The sequence below is a fragment of the Mastigoproctus giganteus genome, chromosome 5 (genome assembly GCF_048544385.1).
Source record: "Mastigoproctus giganteus isolate SK-2022 chromosome 5, ASM4854438v1, whole genome shotgun sequence".
NCBI classification, from domain to species: Eukaryota; Metazoa; Arthropoda; class Arachnida; order Uropygi; family Thelyphonidae; genus Mastigoproctus; species Mastigoproctus giganteus.
The window spans coordinates 234,940,889-234,960,901 of NC_143579.1; the positions used below are offsets into that span (position 1 = coordinate 234,940,889).

At 36.3% G+C, this 20,013-nt stretch overlaps 1 protein-coding gene across 1 annotated transcript in view; it reads right to left on the reverse strand.

Moving 5' to 3' along the window:
* Window positions 1–20,013, reverse strand: part of Rbsn-5 (Rabenosyn-5) — a 93,482-nt gene that overhangs the window by 40,975 nt on the left and 32,494 nt on the right. Inside the window, exons 4-5 of the mRNA XM_090373811.1 lie at window positions 7,150–7,290; window positions 3,761–3,922 (exon numbers count right to left, since the gene is read on the reverse strand). Of these exons, the coding sequence (XP_090229937.1) occupies window positions 3,761–3,922; window positions 7,150–7,290 (303 nt within the window). The remainder of the gene's footprint in view (window positions 1–3,760; window positions 3,923–7,149; window positions 7,291–20,013) is intronic.

Here is a 20,013-nt window from a genome sequence, read left to right on the forward strand (position 1 = left end):
TCAAATGCCTCTGGCGATTATAAATTAAAATTGTTATTAGTTTACCATTCAGAAAATCCGAGGGCGTTAAAAGGTAACATCAAAATGAATTTACCTGTAATATGGAAAGCAAACAGAAAAGCGTGGGTTACCAAGGAGTTATTTACTGATTGGTTTGTTAACCACTTTTGTCCTGAAGTAAAACGGTATTGTCAAAAAAAAAACAACTTTGAAGAAAAAGCTCTTTTGTTGTTAAACAATGCTCCGGGACATCCTACTGATCTTAACATGTTGGACACATGCATTCCTGTCAAAGTTGTGTTTCTTCCAGCAAACACAACTTCCCTGATTCAACCATTGGATCAGGGAGTAATAAAAAAGTAAAAGTAAAGTGCAGCCATTATCAACCCACTGCAGAGTGGAAGCCTCCTCAACAATTCATGCTGAGGGAAATGGACCATAATCTGCCACGCTGGTCCAGTGCGGGTTGGCAGATCGACCGTATTCAGCAGACAGGGGCTTGAACCCCGGTCTACTCAAAGAGCGTGTGCTACTGCACTCCCGCTCCTGCCCACTCGGCTACGGAGGAGTAATAGCATCATTTAAAGCTTATTATCTGCGTCGAACATTAAGCAGTTTAACTGAACTAGAGGATAAAGAGGAAATGACAGTTAAAACTTTTTGGAAAAACTACACCATTAAAAATGCAATTGAAAACATTGATAGTTCTTGGAAAGAAGTCACTAAGAAATGCTTAAATGGAGTTTGGCACAAAATATGGCCAGAAGTTGTACTAGAAGAAGAAAATAACATCCAAGAAATTAGAAATGAAGTTATCCAGATGGCTCAATCAATAGGTTTCGAAAATGTTGATGAAGAGGATGTTAGAAATTTATTGAATGCAGAAGATGGTTTTTCAGTGGAAGATTTAGAAAACCTTGTTAGCAACAAAGACAAAGATAACGAAGACGAAGTTAAAGAAGTTCCTGCCGAAAAAGTGTTAACAACCAAAGATTTAAAAAGGTGCTTAAATGACATTGAAAACGTTTTAAATTTTTTTAGTGAAAATGATCCTGATTTAGGAAGAAGTGTTATTGTTAAGCGATCAGTGTTAAATGCAATAACTCCGTATAGGCAATTGTTAAATGAAAGAGAAAAAAAGCATAAGCAATCAATTTTAAAATGTGATTTCACTTTGTATGTAAGGTGACTGTTTATTTAATAAAACTTTTCTTTGTTCGAAAAAAAAGCTTTTCATTTTCTTTATGTAGGAACGTATCCCTATTCTGGCCATAGTATTTTTACCTCTGAAAATGAAGTTTCGCTTAACGAAGTAATTTCGTGGAACGCATCCTATTCGTTATTCGAGGTATGCCTGTATTTCGAGATAATTGCAGATCTAGAAGAGCACTTTTAATTTCATTTTTGCTCTTAAAATTGTCAAACGAATCCTAAAAGAAATGAGTCATCAAAAAAATGGTTTGCATTTTTTGATGAGTCAAAAAATGCATTTTTTGATGAGTCAAAAAATGCGAAATCCTGCTTTTGACTACTTAAAATTTGATGACCCAAAAAATGCAATTTAAAGTGAGTCATCTTAAAAGAAGATGACTCACTTTAAATGATGCTACAGTTACTGCTTTAGATTGTAAATTAGGTGTTATGAAGAAATTTTGTTGTGCGAATAATCTGGATATAAGCTCTTTTAATTTATTTTTTCTAAGGTCACCATTAGGCAGAAAATCCGATTGGTGTTTACTGTGGAGTGCACTAAAGTGCCTTTCTAAATTTCCTTTTTTCGGTAGAGCCACGGAAGCATTGTAAATCAAACATTTTTCTTTCATTACTGCAAAAAAGTATTCTAGTTCCCACTCTTGATGAAAATGATATGTTTTACTCTTTTTTGTAGTATTCATTTTAAATCAAAAGGTATTAAATTAATGTATAAGTACTGTCCAGTTATTAATAGTAAGTAATCTAAATAAGAATTCGACACATATACATGCTCTCCACAATGTAGCTACATGAATTTTCATTAGACAAGCCTAGCAGCTGCGCGGCAACAAGAGTAATCATGTGGTTCAACAGATTTGTAATAAGTGTATGCAGTGGGGCGCATAATAATAATAATAATAATAATAATAATAACAACATTTAGATTTTGACTAATCTATTTTTTATATATTTTTAAAATTTGTTGTGACGTGATCGACCGAAATTGAAGCTGCGATTGACTGGTAGATTTTGATCGATTTGTTAGCCACCCCTGCCTTATTCAATTTAATCGTACTCTATTCTTTATCCTTTTGCATTTTATTTCACAAATCTAGATTCCTTTGAAATCGCTAACTGGAGGAAACCAGATTGTTTGAGCATTCTTTGATATACTTACATAAGTGCTTTTAAAAAAAATTTTTTCACTTAATTATGTGAGAGATACTCTGTATAAATTAACTCTAAACTATGAGGGGTAGTCTCTAAGTAGTTATATTCACTCAGAAATATTGTGTGCATGTGCTTACATACTACTGTCTCATAAGTTAACATATATTTGTTTTTCTAGATCCACTGGTTACTGAACCAGAGCCATGAATAGAGTAAGAGGTGGTATGATGGAGAAGGTTGAAGTTCAACCCATTTGCAAGGCACAGAAGCAAGACAAATCCATGAGGAGATAAAAGCTATATTTGGGAAGGATTGCCCATCATATGAGACCATGAAAAATTGTAAAAGGTAGTTCAGGTATGAGTAAAGCAGTGTGCAAAATGCCCCAAGGGAAGGACAACCCATCTCAGCCACATCCCTGCTTTTGGGTTAAAATGGAACAGCTAGTCCTTCAAGAGAGACATGTGACTATAAATTTTATAACAAATGAAGTGAACATTAGCTAAGGATCTGTTTGCACCATAATGCATGAGTTCCTGCAAGTGTCTAAGGTGGCAGCTGATAAGTTCTGAGATTGTTTTGACACTTCCTCAAAATTTCCATAGGAATAAAATAGATAAATAAGAAAATAAATAAACATGAAGTAGTCATTAGAGGCAGTAAAATACAAATCCTCCACATGATACCCAATATATTACTGAAATTACGTATGGAAAAATTAATACAAATGTCCGTAGTATGGCAAAACTGTAGAGCGAAAATTTAACATAAACCTAACAATTAATCGTAATAGGGAGGGCAGAGAAGGGGTAACAAGACAGAAACTGTAGCCGAAACCCTCCAAATAATTCAGAATATAGTTTAAATCCAATTCAAATATATCCATTTTAAAATTTAAAATATAGAACCAATTGTATAACAATTTAGCGGCACTCCCCCAGTAAGGTACCAGTTCCAAGAAACATGAAATATCACCAAAAGAGACTAATCAAACTACTAAAACAAAATAAAATAAAGATAGACTAACCATTATGCCCCATATCAACAGAGGGCCACGAGGTCCTCTGTCGTTTGGAATCATTACTTCTGTTTTAAAAACAAATTGAGGATGTTTTATCAAAAAACAAAACAAATTTTTTCCAACCCGAGTTTCTGTTTTTAAAAGTTTTATTTCAATTACTGCTATATACAGTTAATTTACTGTGCACAGACATTAGGCATTTGCACATTCATTATTTTTACTAAAATAGAAACCATTGAATGGATTCAAGGTCAATAAGAATTCAAGTTTACAAAATTATTCAGTGAAAACAAAACTGCAACTGATTTCAAAATATTGTAATGATAAAAAAATACTTAAATAGTCAGAAAAAATATAATTTTTTCATGCACTTACTTGCAAATGAAAACTCAATGAATTCTGAACAGGTCTGGCACATGACTCCTCCACAAAGTCGGCAATGATGCCTCCGCCGTGAAAGACCAAAAGTACGTGCACAGCCAGGACATAACCTAACATCGGCATCTGGTATCCAGGATACTATTTTCTTCTCATGAGCTGAGAGTCAGAGAATGATAATTATCAGACAATGATGAACCAAAACACTACAAAAATTATTATAAGCATTAAATTTTAAGATTAAAGCCTAAAATAAAACTTATAATAAATAATAGTTGATAATAAAAATAACGAAAATTTGTCACAAAGCTAAATACAAAATCTAGAATTAGTCTTTATTAAATGAAAGTCCCATTCCTTGGATGACTCTCCTAAGCTATTTAAGGCTATGCTACCTCTGTGAGTTTAGTATTAGTATTAATAGTGGCAAATGATGGATGCAAAAAATCAACTTATATTGCATCAGCCAAAAAAAAAAAAAAAAAAAACCCATTTCAGCTATCCATCTCCTCCAATAGTTCATCTAGTTCTTCCTTGAATATATTCAAAACTATCCACTTCCACAACAGATGGAAGCTGTTGGTGGTTGATTTACACCAATCAACCACCTGTTGGCTGAAGGAAAACTTCTGTACATCTGTTTAACAGCCACCCTTCCTCAATTTGAATTTATGTTCTCACATGTACATAGTCTAAGCCAGTGGTCTCCAAACTTTTTTGGTTGTGCACTCTTATTATATCTGGGTTAAAAAATAAGGTTAAGAATAAAAAATTAAAAATTAAATATATATAATATATTTTTTTTATTTATAAATCATTTATATGGAAGGCATTATATCTAAAATCACATTTATAAAATCATTTGTTTGTTTGCTTAATCTCCATTTGTTCAGTAAGTTAAACAAGGATGGAAAATATATTCCGAGCCTGAAGCGAGCATGTGGCTGCATCATGGGTGAAACTGACTGCATAATCAAATAACGATGCACGATCAAATAAAGCTGCATATTGAAGTATTAAAAAAAATTTATTTATAATTTTTATTTTCAATTACGTTTCAAAAAACTGAAGTTTTCATAATTAATAAATATTGATTTATTGGGGATTATCTCGCACACCCCTAGGGGTGCATGCACCCAACTTTGGAGACCACTGGTCTAAGCAAGAGGAAACACCCCATCAGCACTGAGTTTGTTCCATTTAAAGCCTTAAACACCTCAATCAAATCACCTCACAGGTGCTTAGTCTCCAGATGCTGAAATTTGCAGTTTATGTGGTTTTTGACTATTAAGATCTGCTAAATGATTCCCAATGGGGCAGTTTTTGCTTTTCATTGTTAGAGGGTTCCACATTCCATCATATTCACACCCAGGAGAGGAAACCATAACTAGTTATTGAATAGACAGTTTGGGTTTTCTCCTTGAACACGAGCACAGAACTTTCAATCCACAAGAGTCCAGAGAAAGCAGCAGTTTGCAATGGGCCTGACACGAAACCCTGGGGGACTCCACTAATAGCCTATGAAGAGCAATTTCCATTGATTACTACTCTCTGTCTTGATGAGGTGAACATTAATGTTTCCTAGGTGTTTTAAGATTAAGAAGTTGAGTCATTTGGGCATCAAGGATCTGGAGTATATCTTTTCAGAGCCTACCATGAAGGAGGCCTTAAAGACCAATACTCAATGGTGTTAAGAGCTAATGATAAAAATTAACAAAGCTTATACAAATAAATAAAAAAAAATTGTTTATACTCTGGGACAGAAATAGGTCAAGAGAGTTTACAATTTCATAAGAATTTCCTGAGCTTTGCTAATAGTAATTAGATCAAAATAACAGTGACCTTGATAAAGCTTTGATAAAAATCATCATATCTGCAAACTTTTAGAAAATGAAAAATGGACAACTTTTAACGAACATGTTTGACTGTTCAAGAACACAGTTCCCAACCTTTTTTTCTGGATTTATGATAACTAATTAATGCAATATACACTGCAGTGGGTAAATTATGCATGCCATCATGAAATATAGTAAACTATATTTTAAAGTTCTTTTCTTTGTTTGTTTATTTATTTATTCTATTCAGTTACACAGTATTGACTAATGCAAAATCCTTACTTTCCAAGACCTGGTTGAAGTTGACTATAGTGCACCACTGCCAGAAATAAGAATGCCACAGTGCAGTTATTCAACAAATTCAAAGTAAACTCATCTTTCACAAAAAAATTCTCTTAAAAAAAAAATAATAAAACATTTAAATATTCAAACTAACCTAATCTTCTTACAATTACACAACACAGAACAAACTACCAGATAGCCAGTAACAAAAATAATGCACATGTTAATGCTATTTATAAAAAACAAGCAGTAAAATTAAGATATTGAATAAATTCATTATCTCAATAAACGAATTCAGTATACACATAAAATATATTAAATGTTTGCATGTTATTATAATATTATACTAAGAATACTTAAACAACAATATACAGTAGACTTTTTTTTTTTGAAAATGAAATGCACAAGGCATAATTCTTATGGATTTTGGTAATTAACTATATAGTATTGGTGTAAATACACCACAGTTAACCCATAAATTTTAACTACGTAAGTAGTGTAGAGGGTATCGTTTTAATTGTATCTCATATTGTGGTTGCCTTCACAACGAGATAGCGGTATTGCACTACTTCAAATAAATAATGCTTCTCTAGTAGAGAAGACTACTGTTATTTATTTTAATGGGTGGTGGTATCCTCTGAAAATAAATAACAGTAGTCTTCTCTACTAGAGAAGCGTTATTTATTTGAAGTAGTGCAATACTGCTATCTCGTTGTGAAGGCAACCACAATATGAGATACAATTAAAACAATGCCCTCTACACTACTTACGTAGTTCAAATTTATGGGTTAACTATGGTGTATTTACACCAATACTATACAGTAGACTTTTATAACTTACATCTGTTATAAAAAGTTTCATACTCTAATACCTAATGTAATTCATCCTTGTTACATTCTAGGAGAAAATTAGTTCAGTATGCATTTTCACTTTATGCAAAAATTTTCACAATTCTCTCTGGAAATCAGTGTAATTTGTGCATTCTCAACTTTCTCTTCAAATGTTACATTTTTACAGGATTTCAGAGTTTTCTTTAGGAACTCCTCTAATACTTTAGTTTAAATATTTGTGTGTAGCATTACGATGAATATATATATAAATTTTCTTCAATTATATTGTATATTCTATATTATTTCAGTATGGCAAATGGTATATTACCATATGCTATTTCATTATTACTAATTAATACTAATACATAAAACACTGAAATAATAGAATACATAATTATATAATTAAGAAATTTAGATTTTTTAATTTTTAGCATATTACCTTTACGTTTTTCTGGATCATCTGGGGCATCTGTTATAAGTTTATCTAATCGAATTAAGAGTTTATTTGTTTCAATAACATACCGATCCATTCTGCAACCCCTAACTTTCTTAAAATAATCAGTATGACATCTTGAATGGCCTGTGATGAGAAAAACAAAATGTTATCACAAAAAAAGTGAAAACAAAATTCCATTAAATAAGTTACTTACAGCTGTTTATACCTACTTCAACACAAATCATAAATGAAATTACTTGCATAGAGTAGGCTAATTATCTCACATAAAAACTAACTGTGCAATGCATTAGCCCCTAACTCATGGCCCTCAGGCAAGTTTTTTGAAGCGCTCTCTCTCTCCTCTCAGAGGGAGGGAAAAAAAAAAAATTATTGCATGTTATGATTAATTAGAAATTAAATAGAATAAATCTGCTAAGAATCAATATTCTTGCCAAGAACTGTACTGAACAGTTAACATAATACACTTTAATATCAGACACAAATAACAATCGTATGGCCAGCTGCAGAGTGCTTCAAGTCTGCTGACAACATATAGTCAGAATCCAAGTTTATTAACATTAATGTAAACTTCACTAGTTTATCAATAATGACAGCAACCATAAGGATCCATACACCAAGATCACATCATGGCAGTTGTTATAAGTAGCCATGGTAGATGACTTTCATCAACCGGTGAAATACCACCACTTTGCTTATTGGAGGCTTGAAGTGGTGAAACCCATGTTTAGTCTCTAGAGCAAAGTTTCCGGCATCCCCTTCCCCCCATACTTCTCTTTCAACCCATGCACGGTACTAAGTACTATAGGTTTTGATACCTTTCGTGTTTGGGGTTTTCATAAAAAAAAAAAAAAAAAAAAAAATCACACATATGCGTGCATATATGTGTAAGCAGTAGAAACCAGCCAGTTGGCTTTTGCCTTTTAGTGCTATCATTAAATGTGCTGTCCTGAACCTCCACTTTAACACAGAGATCAGCTTTTTTCATTTCTATTTTTACCTTTTACCTGATATTCAAGTGTATTATTTTGGTAAGTTTCAAAAATGTTCTAAAAGCCACTTTGGTAAACTTTACCCCCTTAAAGTTCAGGGATCTTTTGCAAAGTGCAGGTTCTTTTTTTAACCATGCAGCCAAACAGGAGATACACAGCTATCAATCATGATTAGTGAAAGCCGATGACAGTGAAAGGTGAATGTGCAATTGTCAATTGTGATTAGTGGAAGCCAACAATAACCAGTGAATTATGCCACACAGCCAAATGCATGAAATCTACGGCAACAATAACGATATAGTGGTAAAAACAATAGATACTTTTGTATATATAATAGGCCACAAAAAACCTCCATGGATCTATTATGCAACGGTCTTTCCCCAATTTGAATCTATACTCCCCCCCAGGTTCTTAATCTGACCAAGTGGAAGTATCCCATCAGAATTAGGCAGGTTCAAACCATTCAAGGCCTTATTTACACCTCAATCAGATCACCTCGCAGGTGCATAGTCTCCACATGCTCCAACTTGCAGAATTTAAATATTTCTTCTTAAGCACACACCCCCCTTTGTTCCTCTCAGCAACAAGATTGCTGAGAGGAAAAAAGGGGTACTTGTTCTAGCAACTCTCTATCCTTCCAAAAATGAGGCCTCCAGACCTGTACGCAATACTCAAGGTGTGGCCTGACCACAGCCTTATACAAAGGGATAATTGCCTTCTTGTCTCTGCTAGCAAAATTCCTATATATCATTGACAAAACTCCATGACCTGCTCTGGCAACCCATCTGCACTGCTCAGAGAACTTCATATCTGACTGCACAATTACCCCCAGGTCTTTTTCATTCTCCAACTCCCTGAGTGTAGTACCACACAGTTGGTTTGTTTCTCTTGGGTTACTACTACCCATATGCAGTACTTTGGATTTGCCAATCAGCCAATTTGACTAACTTTTCTAGATCCTGTTGCAGTAGCAACCCTGCCAACTTTTGTATCATCTGCAAACTTGGACATTAAGTCTTATATAGCTTCATCAATATCACTGATAAATCCACAGAACAACAATGGGTCTAGCACGAAACCCTGGGGGACTGCACCAATAACATTAGTCCCCGTAGAGCAGTGTCCATTTATTACCACTCTCTGCCGTCTCCCACTCAACCATCCCTTTATCTACTGCAGCAACTTGCCCTTAATGCCATACCGCTCCAATTTGTACAGCAGTCTTCCATATGCAAAAATATGGGTTGTTGTTATTGTTATTTGGTTTTTAGGAGCATTAGCAACTAAGGCCATATTGCTCCGAGGATATGCGGTGGTCAATCCCTGACCTTTCCGCATCCTCCGTATTTGGTGGTGACGGGCTCGAACCCAGGTCTAATCAAGAAGCATGTGCTACGCACTTTTGCTCCTTCCCACCTGGCTACGGAGGCGCCCCAAAAATATGGGATCTACATCCTTCCTCATTTTAGGAAGGATGTACAGTTGCTAGAACAAGTACAGGGAAGTGCAACAAGATTGCACTTCTTGGTGAGAGGAACAAAGAGGTGTGCTTGCAAAGAAAGGCTAAAGTTCTGCAAGTTGCAGCATCTGGGGACTAGGCACCAGTGAGGTGATCTGATCGAGATGTATAAGGCCTTGAATGGTTTGAACAGGCTCAATGATGGGATGCTTCTGCTTGCTCAGATTAAGAACCTGAGGAGGCATAGATTCAAATTGAGGAAAGACGGTTGTAGAATAGATGTACGGATGTTTGCCTTTAGCCAGCAGGTAGTTGATTGCTGAAATGAACTTCCATCTGTTGTGGAAGTTGATAGCTTATATAAATTTAAGACTGAACTAGACAAACATTTGGAGTGACTGGATGAGTGAAATGGTAAGGTTTTTTTTGCTGATGCTGTATAAGCTTGCTTTCTTGCATTATATGCCTCAACTAATGCTAATATCAAAAGCTTTCTGAAATCCAAATTATTTCTTGATATCAAAATTATTTTTTGCATCCAGTTCCTTTGTGACCACATCATAGTATCCAATCAAATTGGTCAGACAAGACTTCCCCTTAACAAACCCATGCTGTGTCTGAACTATTACTGCAGTCTTGTCTAGATCAGAGAACGAGTGTAGCCTTGTGCAGGCGAAGTTTTTCTGTTTTATTAGCTTAAATTGGCATATTAACTTATTTTCTAGAGTAGCTTTATATTCCTAGTTATGATACTTAGTTTAAAGTTTAACTTAGATATAGATTTTGTAGGTATTACTTAGTATCGGTAAGGGTATCAAATCCACATGTTACAAGTTGCAGCTCCTCTGAATGAGAAGTTTTTTAGCCATATTTAGCCGCTTTATTTACCAATTGTTATATTAAATTATTTTCTATAAGTAGTTTTTTCACACGTCAGGATCCTTAGTTTATTCTGAATTGAGACAGCGAGATTTGGAAGTTAATTAATACTTAAGTGTCTGTAGATTTACCGCTCGTAACTTGCCGTCATTGTTATATGATACAATGTTATAACCTGAACTAGATAGTGTTAGCTTAGTATAGTATATAATATAATATTGTTAATTAATCAGTAAAATCTATTAATCTTGTTAAACTTCATTGTCAATTAAATTATACTTTTTAACTAAATACATATAACGACTTAGATTACAAACGTAACATAATTAATTAATACATAACTTGATATGGAAGTTATATAAATGGAACTCGTAGATAATACTCAATACTGAAAAAAATATATAGCGTTATAATTGTGTTGGGATACAAGTTTAGGGTTATAATTATGTACTGAAATTGAAATTTTATTGAAATTAAATCGAAATAATGACTCAGACCAGAGCAGCAAAGCAAAAGGCTCAAGCTAATGGGAGTGCTGTGGCTCGGAAGAACTGAGGAGGGGGCAGTTGCCCTCTCAATCACAGCCTTTTAAAATGCACTGCTTGCTTGATGTTTGTGGAGCAATCGGGTACGGGACATGATATTGTCACGGGGGATGTCTGTGTGTGGGCGATGTAAGGAAACCAGGCAACAACTCAGCGTTGTTATGGGCCTATATGAGAGCTTGAAAGACAAGGTGGATGCCCTCGAAGGATCTAAATTGAGGGGCTTGATATCAAGCTCTCAGCTGCCCACATCAACGCCAGAGCTTGCACTTGGTCATCATGCAACACAGCAGCAACCCCCAAGGCAGAATGCGCTGGTCCCACAGGAACTAGTAGTTGTTGGTGACTCTATTGTCAGGGAAACAGGGAACATGGTATGTAAAAAGGATAGGTGGAACAGGACCAGAATATGTCTACCAGGGGCAAAGGTTGATGACGTTGTATATCGGATATCATCTTTAAAGGGCACAAAAGGTGATACAGTTGTACACGTTGGCACTAATGATATTAAGAGTAGGAGATACCTGCGGAGATACAAGTACATGTCACTGTTGAAAAAAAGCCGTGAATTAAGGTTGAATTTGAAAGTATCTGCAATTCTTCCCAGACACGATAGGAGGGAGTATATGATGAGAGCCTTGTTGATCAATTCGGCCCTGAAAGATTGTGCAAAGCTCAAGGGGTAGAATTTTTTTCCGCCTGGTCTATACTTGTTAACAGAAGGGACTGCTTCTACAGGGATGGAATACACTTAAATAGAAAGGGTGCAAGAATATTTGCTGATGCTATCGAGGCAGTGTTAGGTGGGTCGGAAAACTGCTAGCTTAGGGGGATACAAGGACTAATAGATTAACAGTAGCCACTGGCACAGGTGAAAGTGATTCTTGCACTGCTTCTATTGGAATGAGCAGCAGCCTGGAAAACAAGATGCAGGGTATTTCAGAGACAGCTGGGAGTCATTGCGGTACAAGTAAACACATGGGTTGTGTTAGGGTAGCTAAGAATAGGAACAGGTGTACGTATACTTGCATGCTAGGGGTGTGGTAAATAAATTTGATGAATTTGAGGTATTGCTCAAAACATTAAAGGCAGATATCGTTGGGATATCAGAGACGTGGTGTCCCACAGATATAAGGAATGAAGAACTGGAATTTGGGGAGTACAATGTGTACAGAAAGGATAGGAAGGGAGGAGGGATTATGCTATTAGTTAAGAAACACAAAATCCAAGGAAGAGAAGCCAGTTGACATCGCTGGACAGTGCAGTGTCGAGTAAGTTTGGTGTGATATAAGCATTGGGAGATCAAAATTGAGAATAGGAGTGTGCTATAGGCCTAATGACTCTGATGAGTATAATAAGAAACTGTACAGGGAAATAGAGTGGGCCAGTAATTCAGAGTCTTATAATGGGGGATTTTAATTTCCCAGATATTGACTGGAATTTGTGGGTTGGTCACTCACACACTAGCAAGGCTTTTGTGGATTTATTGGATGATTGTTTTCTACATCAGCATGTTCGGGAGGCAACTAGAGGGAGTAATACTCTTGATCTGATTATCAGTAGTGATTCTTCATGCATTAAGAATCTGCAGATTCTTATCTGACTTTGATGCCTTGACCGGCACTTCAAATTCTTCAAATTTATTTACTATACTTCTAGAATTGGTGTATATGCAAGTACACATTGCACCTGTTCCTACTCTTAGTTACCTTAACACAGCCCATGTATTTACTTTTTCCATGATAACTCCCAGTAGCTCTTGAAATCCCCAGCAACTTGCTCTCTAGGCTGCTGCTCATTACAATAGAAGCAGTGCAATGATCACTTTCACCTCTGCCTGCGACTACTGTTAATCTTTTAATCTGTGAATCCCCCCTCAAGCTAGCAGTTTTCCAACCCACCTAACACTGATGCCTTGATAACATCAGCAAATATTCTTACACCCTTTCTATTTAAGTGTATTCCATCCCTGTAGAAGCAGTCTCTCCTGTTAGCAAGCACAGACCGTGCTGAAAAAAATTCTACCCCACGAGTCTTGCACATTCTCTCCAGGGCCGAATTGACTGACAAGGCTCTCATCATATACTCCCTCCTACCGTGTCTGGGCAGAATTGTAGACACTTTCAAATTTAACCCTAACTCGCGACTTTCTTTTAGCTTTGACTTGTAGTTGTTAAGTAAATCTGCAGATATCTTACTCTTAACGTCATTAGTGCCAAGTACAACAACATTACCTTTTTGCCCTTAAAAGATTATAGCTACCTTACAACATCATCAACTTTAGTCCCTGGCAGACATACCCTGGTCCTGTTCCACCTATCCTTTTTTGCAAAATATATTTCCCATTTCTCTGACAATTGAGTCACCAACAATAACTGGCTCCTGTGGGATCAGTGCATTCTGCTCTGAAGGTTACCCTGTGTTGCTTGGTGCATAAGAGTGAACTCTGGTGTCGAGTGGGGTAGCTGAGAGCTTGATGGGCCCCCATTTTAATTTCTTCGAGGGAATCCACCCAACTCTTCAAGCTCTCATAGATGCCCATCAGAACGCTGAGTTGGCGACTAATTTCTTCACATTCTCTGCACCTAACACCCAAAGACATCCTCCTTGGCTAGATCATGTCCTGTTCTAGGACATGGTTTAGTCAAGTTCCTGTTCAAACATTTCACATTCCACACATTCTTTTTAGACTGTGATGCATTGGAGAATCGCTGTAGCTCACAGGAGAATCCTTTGGTTCTCCCATGAGCCACAGTACTACTGCTACTTTGTGCTTGTTGCTTTGGTGCTCCAGTCTAGGTCATGATTCCGTTTAAGTATAATTTAATTAATAGTGAAATTAACAATAAAAATAAGATTAATAAATTTTACTGATTAACTGATAATACTATACTAATCTAACAGAATTCTAATACAGTGCTAAGTATTTCATTATTTAGTTCTTCAAATAGGCCTCTGGGGTTGGGTATATTCATACTATGATTTTTAGCATTTCTCACCAACCATTGAAGTAAAAACAAAAACCTAAATCTTAAAAAGCTTTATATTTAAATTTACAATAAATTTACAGTAGATCAAACACAATAAATGTGATTATACAAATAAAATGTTACTGATAATAAAATACTGAATTAAGATAGAATAAAACAAATGTAGTTTACAGTGAATGTACAAATAAAATGATAATAAAATACTGAATTAAAATGCAATAAAATATACTAGATTAAAAGCATTAAAAGCACTTTTGGGACCGCAAGTGGCTCGAGAGCCTACGAATTAGTTCTATGGGGAATAATATAAATAGAGACAGGGGTACACGCATTCATCCCCTCTTTGAGGCGGTAATCCTTGGAAGGGATGAACGTTTTCGCCTGGAACGCTCCCGAGTCGCTTCCGGTTCCAACATGTACGGGAACAGTACACGTTTAAGTGAGATGCACCATGAACCTGCTGGTATATAATGAGGCACCGCAGAATAGAAGTGCACTGTTGAGAAAGAAGGCAGAAGCCTTTGAAAGCTTCAGTTATTTTAGCGCTTTTAATCTAGTATATTTTATTGCATTTTAATTCAGTATTTTGAATTAAGTGAGAGGGTGACCTCGATGCATTTGTCATTAGTGATTAGTGTGGTATCGACGAAAGTAAAACGGATTTCTGACATTTACAGACAAAGACAAATGAGTTAAGTTCAATAGAACTAAGGAACAAGCCATGACCAGGGGTAATTGTGATAATAATACTAACAGCAACTTTATCGTTAATATAAGTAGTAAGCAATTGACTGAAGATCAGATAGAAGTCTTAAATTTAGGACCTAAGTTTGCTATGATTTCGCCCAAAGTACCCATAGCAGAAATAGCTATGGGCATTGAGAGAGCAGTAAATAGATTACCTGTGTGCATGGCCAACGAAATTCGTGTAAAGACAGCAGCTATTCTAAGTCAAGCTAAGAAAGCTCCCCCTAATCTTAATACAAAGCAAAGACTAGCACTTAAGAGTCTCAAGCAAGAAGATAGTGTAGTGGTCCTACCGGCTGATAAAGGTAGAGTAACGGTGGTTTTGGATAAAGAGGCATACGTAAATAAAGCATTAGACTTGTTGAATGATCAAACAACCTATAAGATCATTCATAAAAATCCATTGTTGAACCTGGAACGTCAAGTTAATAGAATGGTGCAGAACTGGATGAAGTCTAACAAGATTTCCAAGGAGTGGTATTGGTCGTTACATGCAACAGGAAGCCAGATACCAAGATTTTACGGCTTGCCAAAAGTACACAAAGTGGGTGTGTCACTCAGACCTATAGTTTCGTTTATAGGCAGCCCCACGTATGCGCTATCTGGTTTCCTGGCCAAACTGCTGTCACCATTAGTAGGGCTTTCTGAGCATAGTATCAGAGACAGCAAGGAGTTTGCACAATTTATAAGAGGACAATGCATAGAAGAAAATGAAATTATGGTATCCTTCGACGTGACATCTCTGTTTACATGCATTCCAATTGACCATGGGGTACGTTGTGTGTACATGGCCTTACAGAGAGACACCACTTTGAATAGTAGGACACAATTAAGCCTAGAGGATATATGTAAGGGAATAGAGTTATGTCTTTCAAGCACCACTATGATGTTCTGTAACACCATGTACAAGCAGGTTAACGGTGCAGCCATGGGCTCCCCCATTAGTGCGATCATAGCTAATTTAGCTATGGAGGAGCTCGAGGCTAGACTATTCAATGATATGGTTCTCCCAATGCGTCCTTGGAAAAGATACGTTGATGATACGTTTTCAATTATTCGGAAGGGGAGTGATGATGAGACGTTGAATTTTCTTAACAGCTTCTCCCCATTCATACAATTCACCTCTGAGGTAGAAGAAGGAGGGGTTTTGCTGTTCCTGGATGTGTTGATCTGTAGAGAAGGCCAGTGTTTGAAAACAAAAGTGTTTAGAAAACCTATGTGCAAAGGCCAATACTCACATTACAACTCAGCTCAGGCCAACCATCACAGGAACAGTGTGATAAGAGCACTAGTAGATAGGGCAAAATCGCATTGTAGTACCTCAGAGGATAGAAAAATAGAGTATGAGCGTGTTACGGCAGACCTTCTGAAGTGTGGGTACCCCCAGAGGATCATAGAGAAATACATTAGTGGAGGGCAGAGCAGATGTGAGTCCTTCACACCGATAGCCACCGCATACGTTCCCTACTATCCGGGTTTAACCGAGCATATAGCTCGTATACTAAGGAATTACCAGATGCGTTGTGTGCAGCTCCCAGGTCGGAAGCTGCACACGGTCGTGTCACAGGTGAAAGACCCCATCTCACACGAAAACATGTGGGGTCGTATATAGAATCAAGTGCCCGGATTGTGGGGAGTGTTATGTGGGGGAAACAAAACGACGCCTCAAAGGTCGTCTGGGGGAGCACACAAACGCAATAAGAAATGCGGATTATGGTAAATCTGCCATAGCTGAACATTTTTGGGAGAAGCAACATCATATCTCCCCGGATGAAGCAGTCATCACTGATCGGGCGCATAGATTTTGGGACCGCAAGTGGCTCGAGAGCCTACGGATTAGTTCTCTTGGGAATAATATAAATAGAGACAGGGGTACACGCATTCATCTCCTCTTTGAGGCGGTAATCCTTGGAGGGGATGAACGTTTTCGCCTGGAGCGCTCCCGAGCTGCTTCCGGTTCCAACATGTATGGGAACAGTACACGTTTAAGTGAGATGCACCGTGAACCTGCTGGTATATAATGAGGCACCGCAGAATAGAAGTGCACTGTTGAGAAAAAAGGCAGAAGCCTTTGAAAGCTTCAGTTATTTTAGCGCTTTTAATCTAGTATATTTTATTGCATTTTAATTCAGTATTTTATTATCATTTTATTTGTACATTCACTGTAAACTACATTTGCTTTATTCTATCTTAATTCAGTATTTTATTATCAGTAACATTTTATTTGTATAATCACATTTATTGTGTTTGATCTGCTGTAAATTTATTGTAAATTTAAATATAAAGCTTTTTAAGATTTAGGTTTTCGTTTTTACTTCAATGGTTGGTGAAAAACGCTAAAAATCATAGTATTTCACTATTTAGTTTTACATTAAACTTTACACTATGAAGTTCGGGATTTACATTACACCATTCCATATCGTAAAACAATGACAGCAAGTTACGAATGGTAAGATCTACAGACACTAAGTAAGGGCACACCCTGACTTATGCAATACTTGACTTCTGTAAATTTGACTTTACTTAAGTTTTTGCCGGCCGGTGTAAACTTAAAAAAAAATCGTGGAAATGCATTCTGCATCCTTTAGGAATAAATGGGGGTATTGTGAAAACATCGCAATTTGAACCCAATAACACAATTTTTTTTGGTAATTCGTTCAAAGACCTCGGAAGTTGAAATTTTCTCTATATAACTAAGCTAGTTACTGCTCTAAAAGGTCATTTTTATAATAACTACCCTTTCATCATTCTCATATGTTCCATTATAAGAATCAATTTTAAACGGCTTTGTTGACATTTTTCTAAAGAACATTTCTGGAGGTCACGACCATAAAACAATAAAAACAATTTGCACTTTCCAGTTTATTGGGCTTTTCTGTTAGTGCAATCTATTATAAACACGTAGTAAACTCAATCTTATTGCATGTGCAATAATCCCGATAACTGGAATTGTGTGGGTTTTTACGTTATTATGGTGAAATCTGTTCCACTTCACTAAAATTTTCAATCATATAAAAACATAAATACATTTTCAGAATCTTCTCTTCATTTTTATTTACAGTACTTATTACAATGATGAAGGGAAAACGACCAATGGTAAGTGCAAGTGGTAGAAGTGATAGGAAAATTAACAAAATTGATTTAGAAATGAAGACGAAAATGATTAAGTACGAAGCAGGACAAAGTTTGTCATCTATTGCATGGGAATTAGGTCTCGCTGCTTCAACAGTGAATACTATTTTAAAGGATAAAAGAACATGTTAAAAGATCAATGCAGTTAAGATCAACAGTGATCACAAAACAGCGTTCAGGTGCTATATGGAAGATGGAAAAGCTATAATAATATGGATGTAAAATCAGATTCAGAAGTGATTGCCCTTGAGTCTAATGACCGTTCAAGCAAAAGCAGCAAGTATTTATGAATATATTAAGGATAAGTATGGCAAACCCCAAGTCAAGTTTGTGGCAAGCAACAGATGGTTTAATAGGTTCAAGCATTGCACTGGTTTCCACAATGTGGTGAAGTTGCCAGTGCCGATTCTGCAGCAGCAGAGAAATTTTGTGATATGTTGGAAAAAATCCCTTCTAAATTTCCACAGCCCTCAATCAATATCTCAAGTGAAGATATTGATTCTGTCAACTATGCTCGAAAGGTAAAACTTGCTGACGTTATGCCTGTCCCCTCCCTTTTTTTTTGTAATTTTATAATTTTGAAATTTTTGTAATTTTTCCTATGCATGAGATTAAAAAAAAACGGATCACCATTTGATCAATTATATGAATAAATAATTCTATTTACATGTTCGTCACATTTCTTTTTGCTTCAATCAAATTCAGCAAGCATAGTTGCGAGTGCTGCAAAAGCATTTAGGGAAATTCCGACTTATGTAACAATCGACTTATGCAGAGTTCTGCGGAATGCAACCTTTACGTAAGTCGGGGAGTGTCTTTATTAACTTTCAAAACCACTACAAAGCTACTTATAGCAAATAATTTAGTATAACAGTTAAGTCAATAAAATGACTAAATATATATAAAAACTTAGTGTTTGCCAGAGCTGCAAAAATCTTAACCAACATGGTAATAACCTCATATCCAGATCCAGTTGTATATGCCAATGTGTGTGAACACATTTAACAATACAAAATGATGCTTACAATGGACTGATATAAAGTAAATCCACCACAACTGCATACAGAGCTAAGCATCTTAGCATTGAGTTGCACAGATGTAGATTAGCCTCCTGCAGTATTTCCAACCAAATCTATTGTACCTGGTTCCTCAGAACATCTGTGGTCTCTGCTGGCTGCAAGTGGCTCTGTAGATGGCATCAATGTAGATGGAGATCAGGTAATTATAAGCAGGAGAAAAAAGGGAGATTTTTGATGCTGGCTAGACTTGGCTGTCAAGAGCATTTTCAAAGCATCACCAGAAAAGAAGATCTGAACTCTTTATTTTTCTCACCTGGCTGAATATTCTTTCGCACTCGGAATCACTATGAGGATTTATTAAAATGTTGAGCAAAGTAACAGCTATATTTGGTTAAGAGGTTAAGAGCTATATTTGGATTTTCAAACATTGGCATAACATTTAGAAGAAACAAGCAAATTGCTTATTCAAGCCAGAAGAAAGGAACAAGAACAGACTTTCTGCATGATTGAGTACAACATGCCTAGAATTAATGGTTTTTTTCTTCGCCAGGTTAAGATTGCTTTCACCAAATCTTTGTGATTCAGGAGTTCTTTTTCTTGAGTTCAAACTTTTGGTTCATAAATTGGATTTGAACATGAGCCAATACCACTCACTAGTGATTGCTTGCTACAATTTTCAGTTGGTAACTCTGGAAAGTGTTCATATGGTTAGTTAGTTAGTTGTTTGGTTTTTAGGAGCATTAGCAACTAAGGCCATATTGCTCCGGGATATGCGGTGGTCATTCCCTGACCTTTCCACATCCTCCGTATTTGGTGGTGACGGGCTCGAACCCCGGTCTAATCAAGAAGCGTGTGCTGCGTACTGCTGCTCCTTCCCACCTGGCTACGGAGGCGCCTATGTTGTTGTTGTTCATATGGCTTTTCTCACCACTTCTAACCTCCTCTTTAAACAGAGTTCTCAAAGATGGTTGCCTTTGTTCTACCAATTCTAGTTACACATTTAACCAAAGACAGCCAATGTATTCCGAAATGCTTCAACTGCAGACATCAACTGAAATTATTTAAATTTATTTTTCCTCTTAGCAA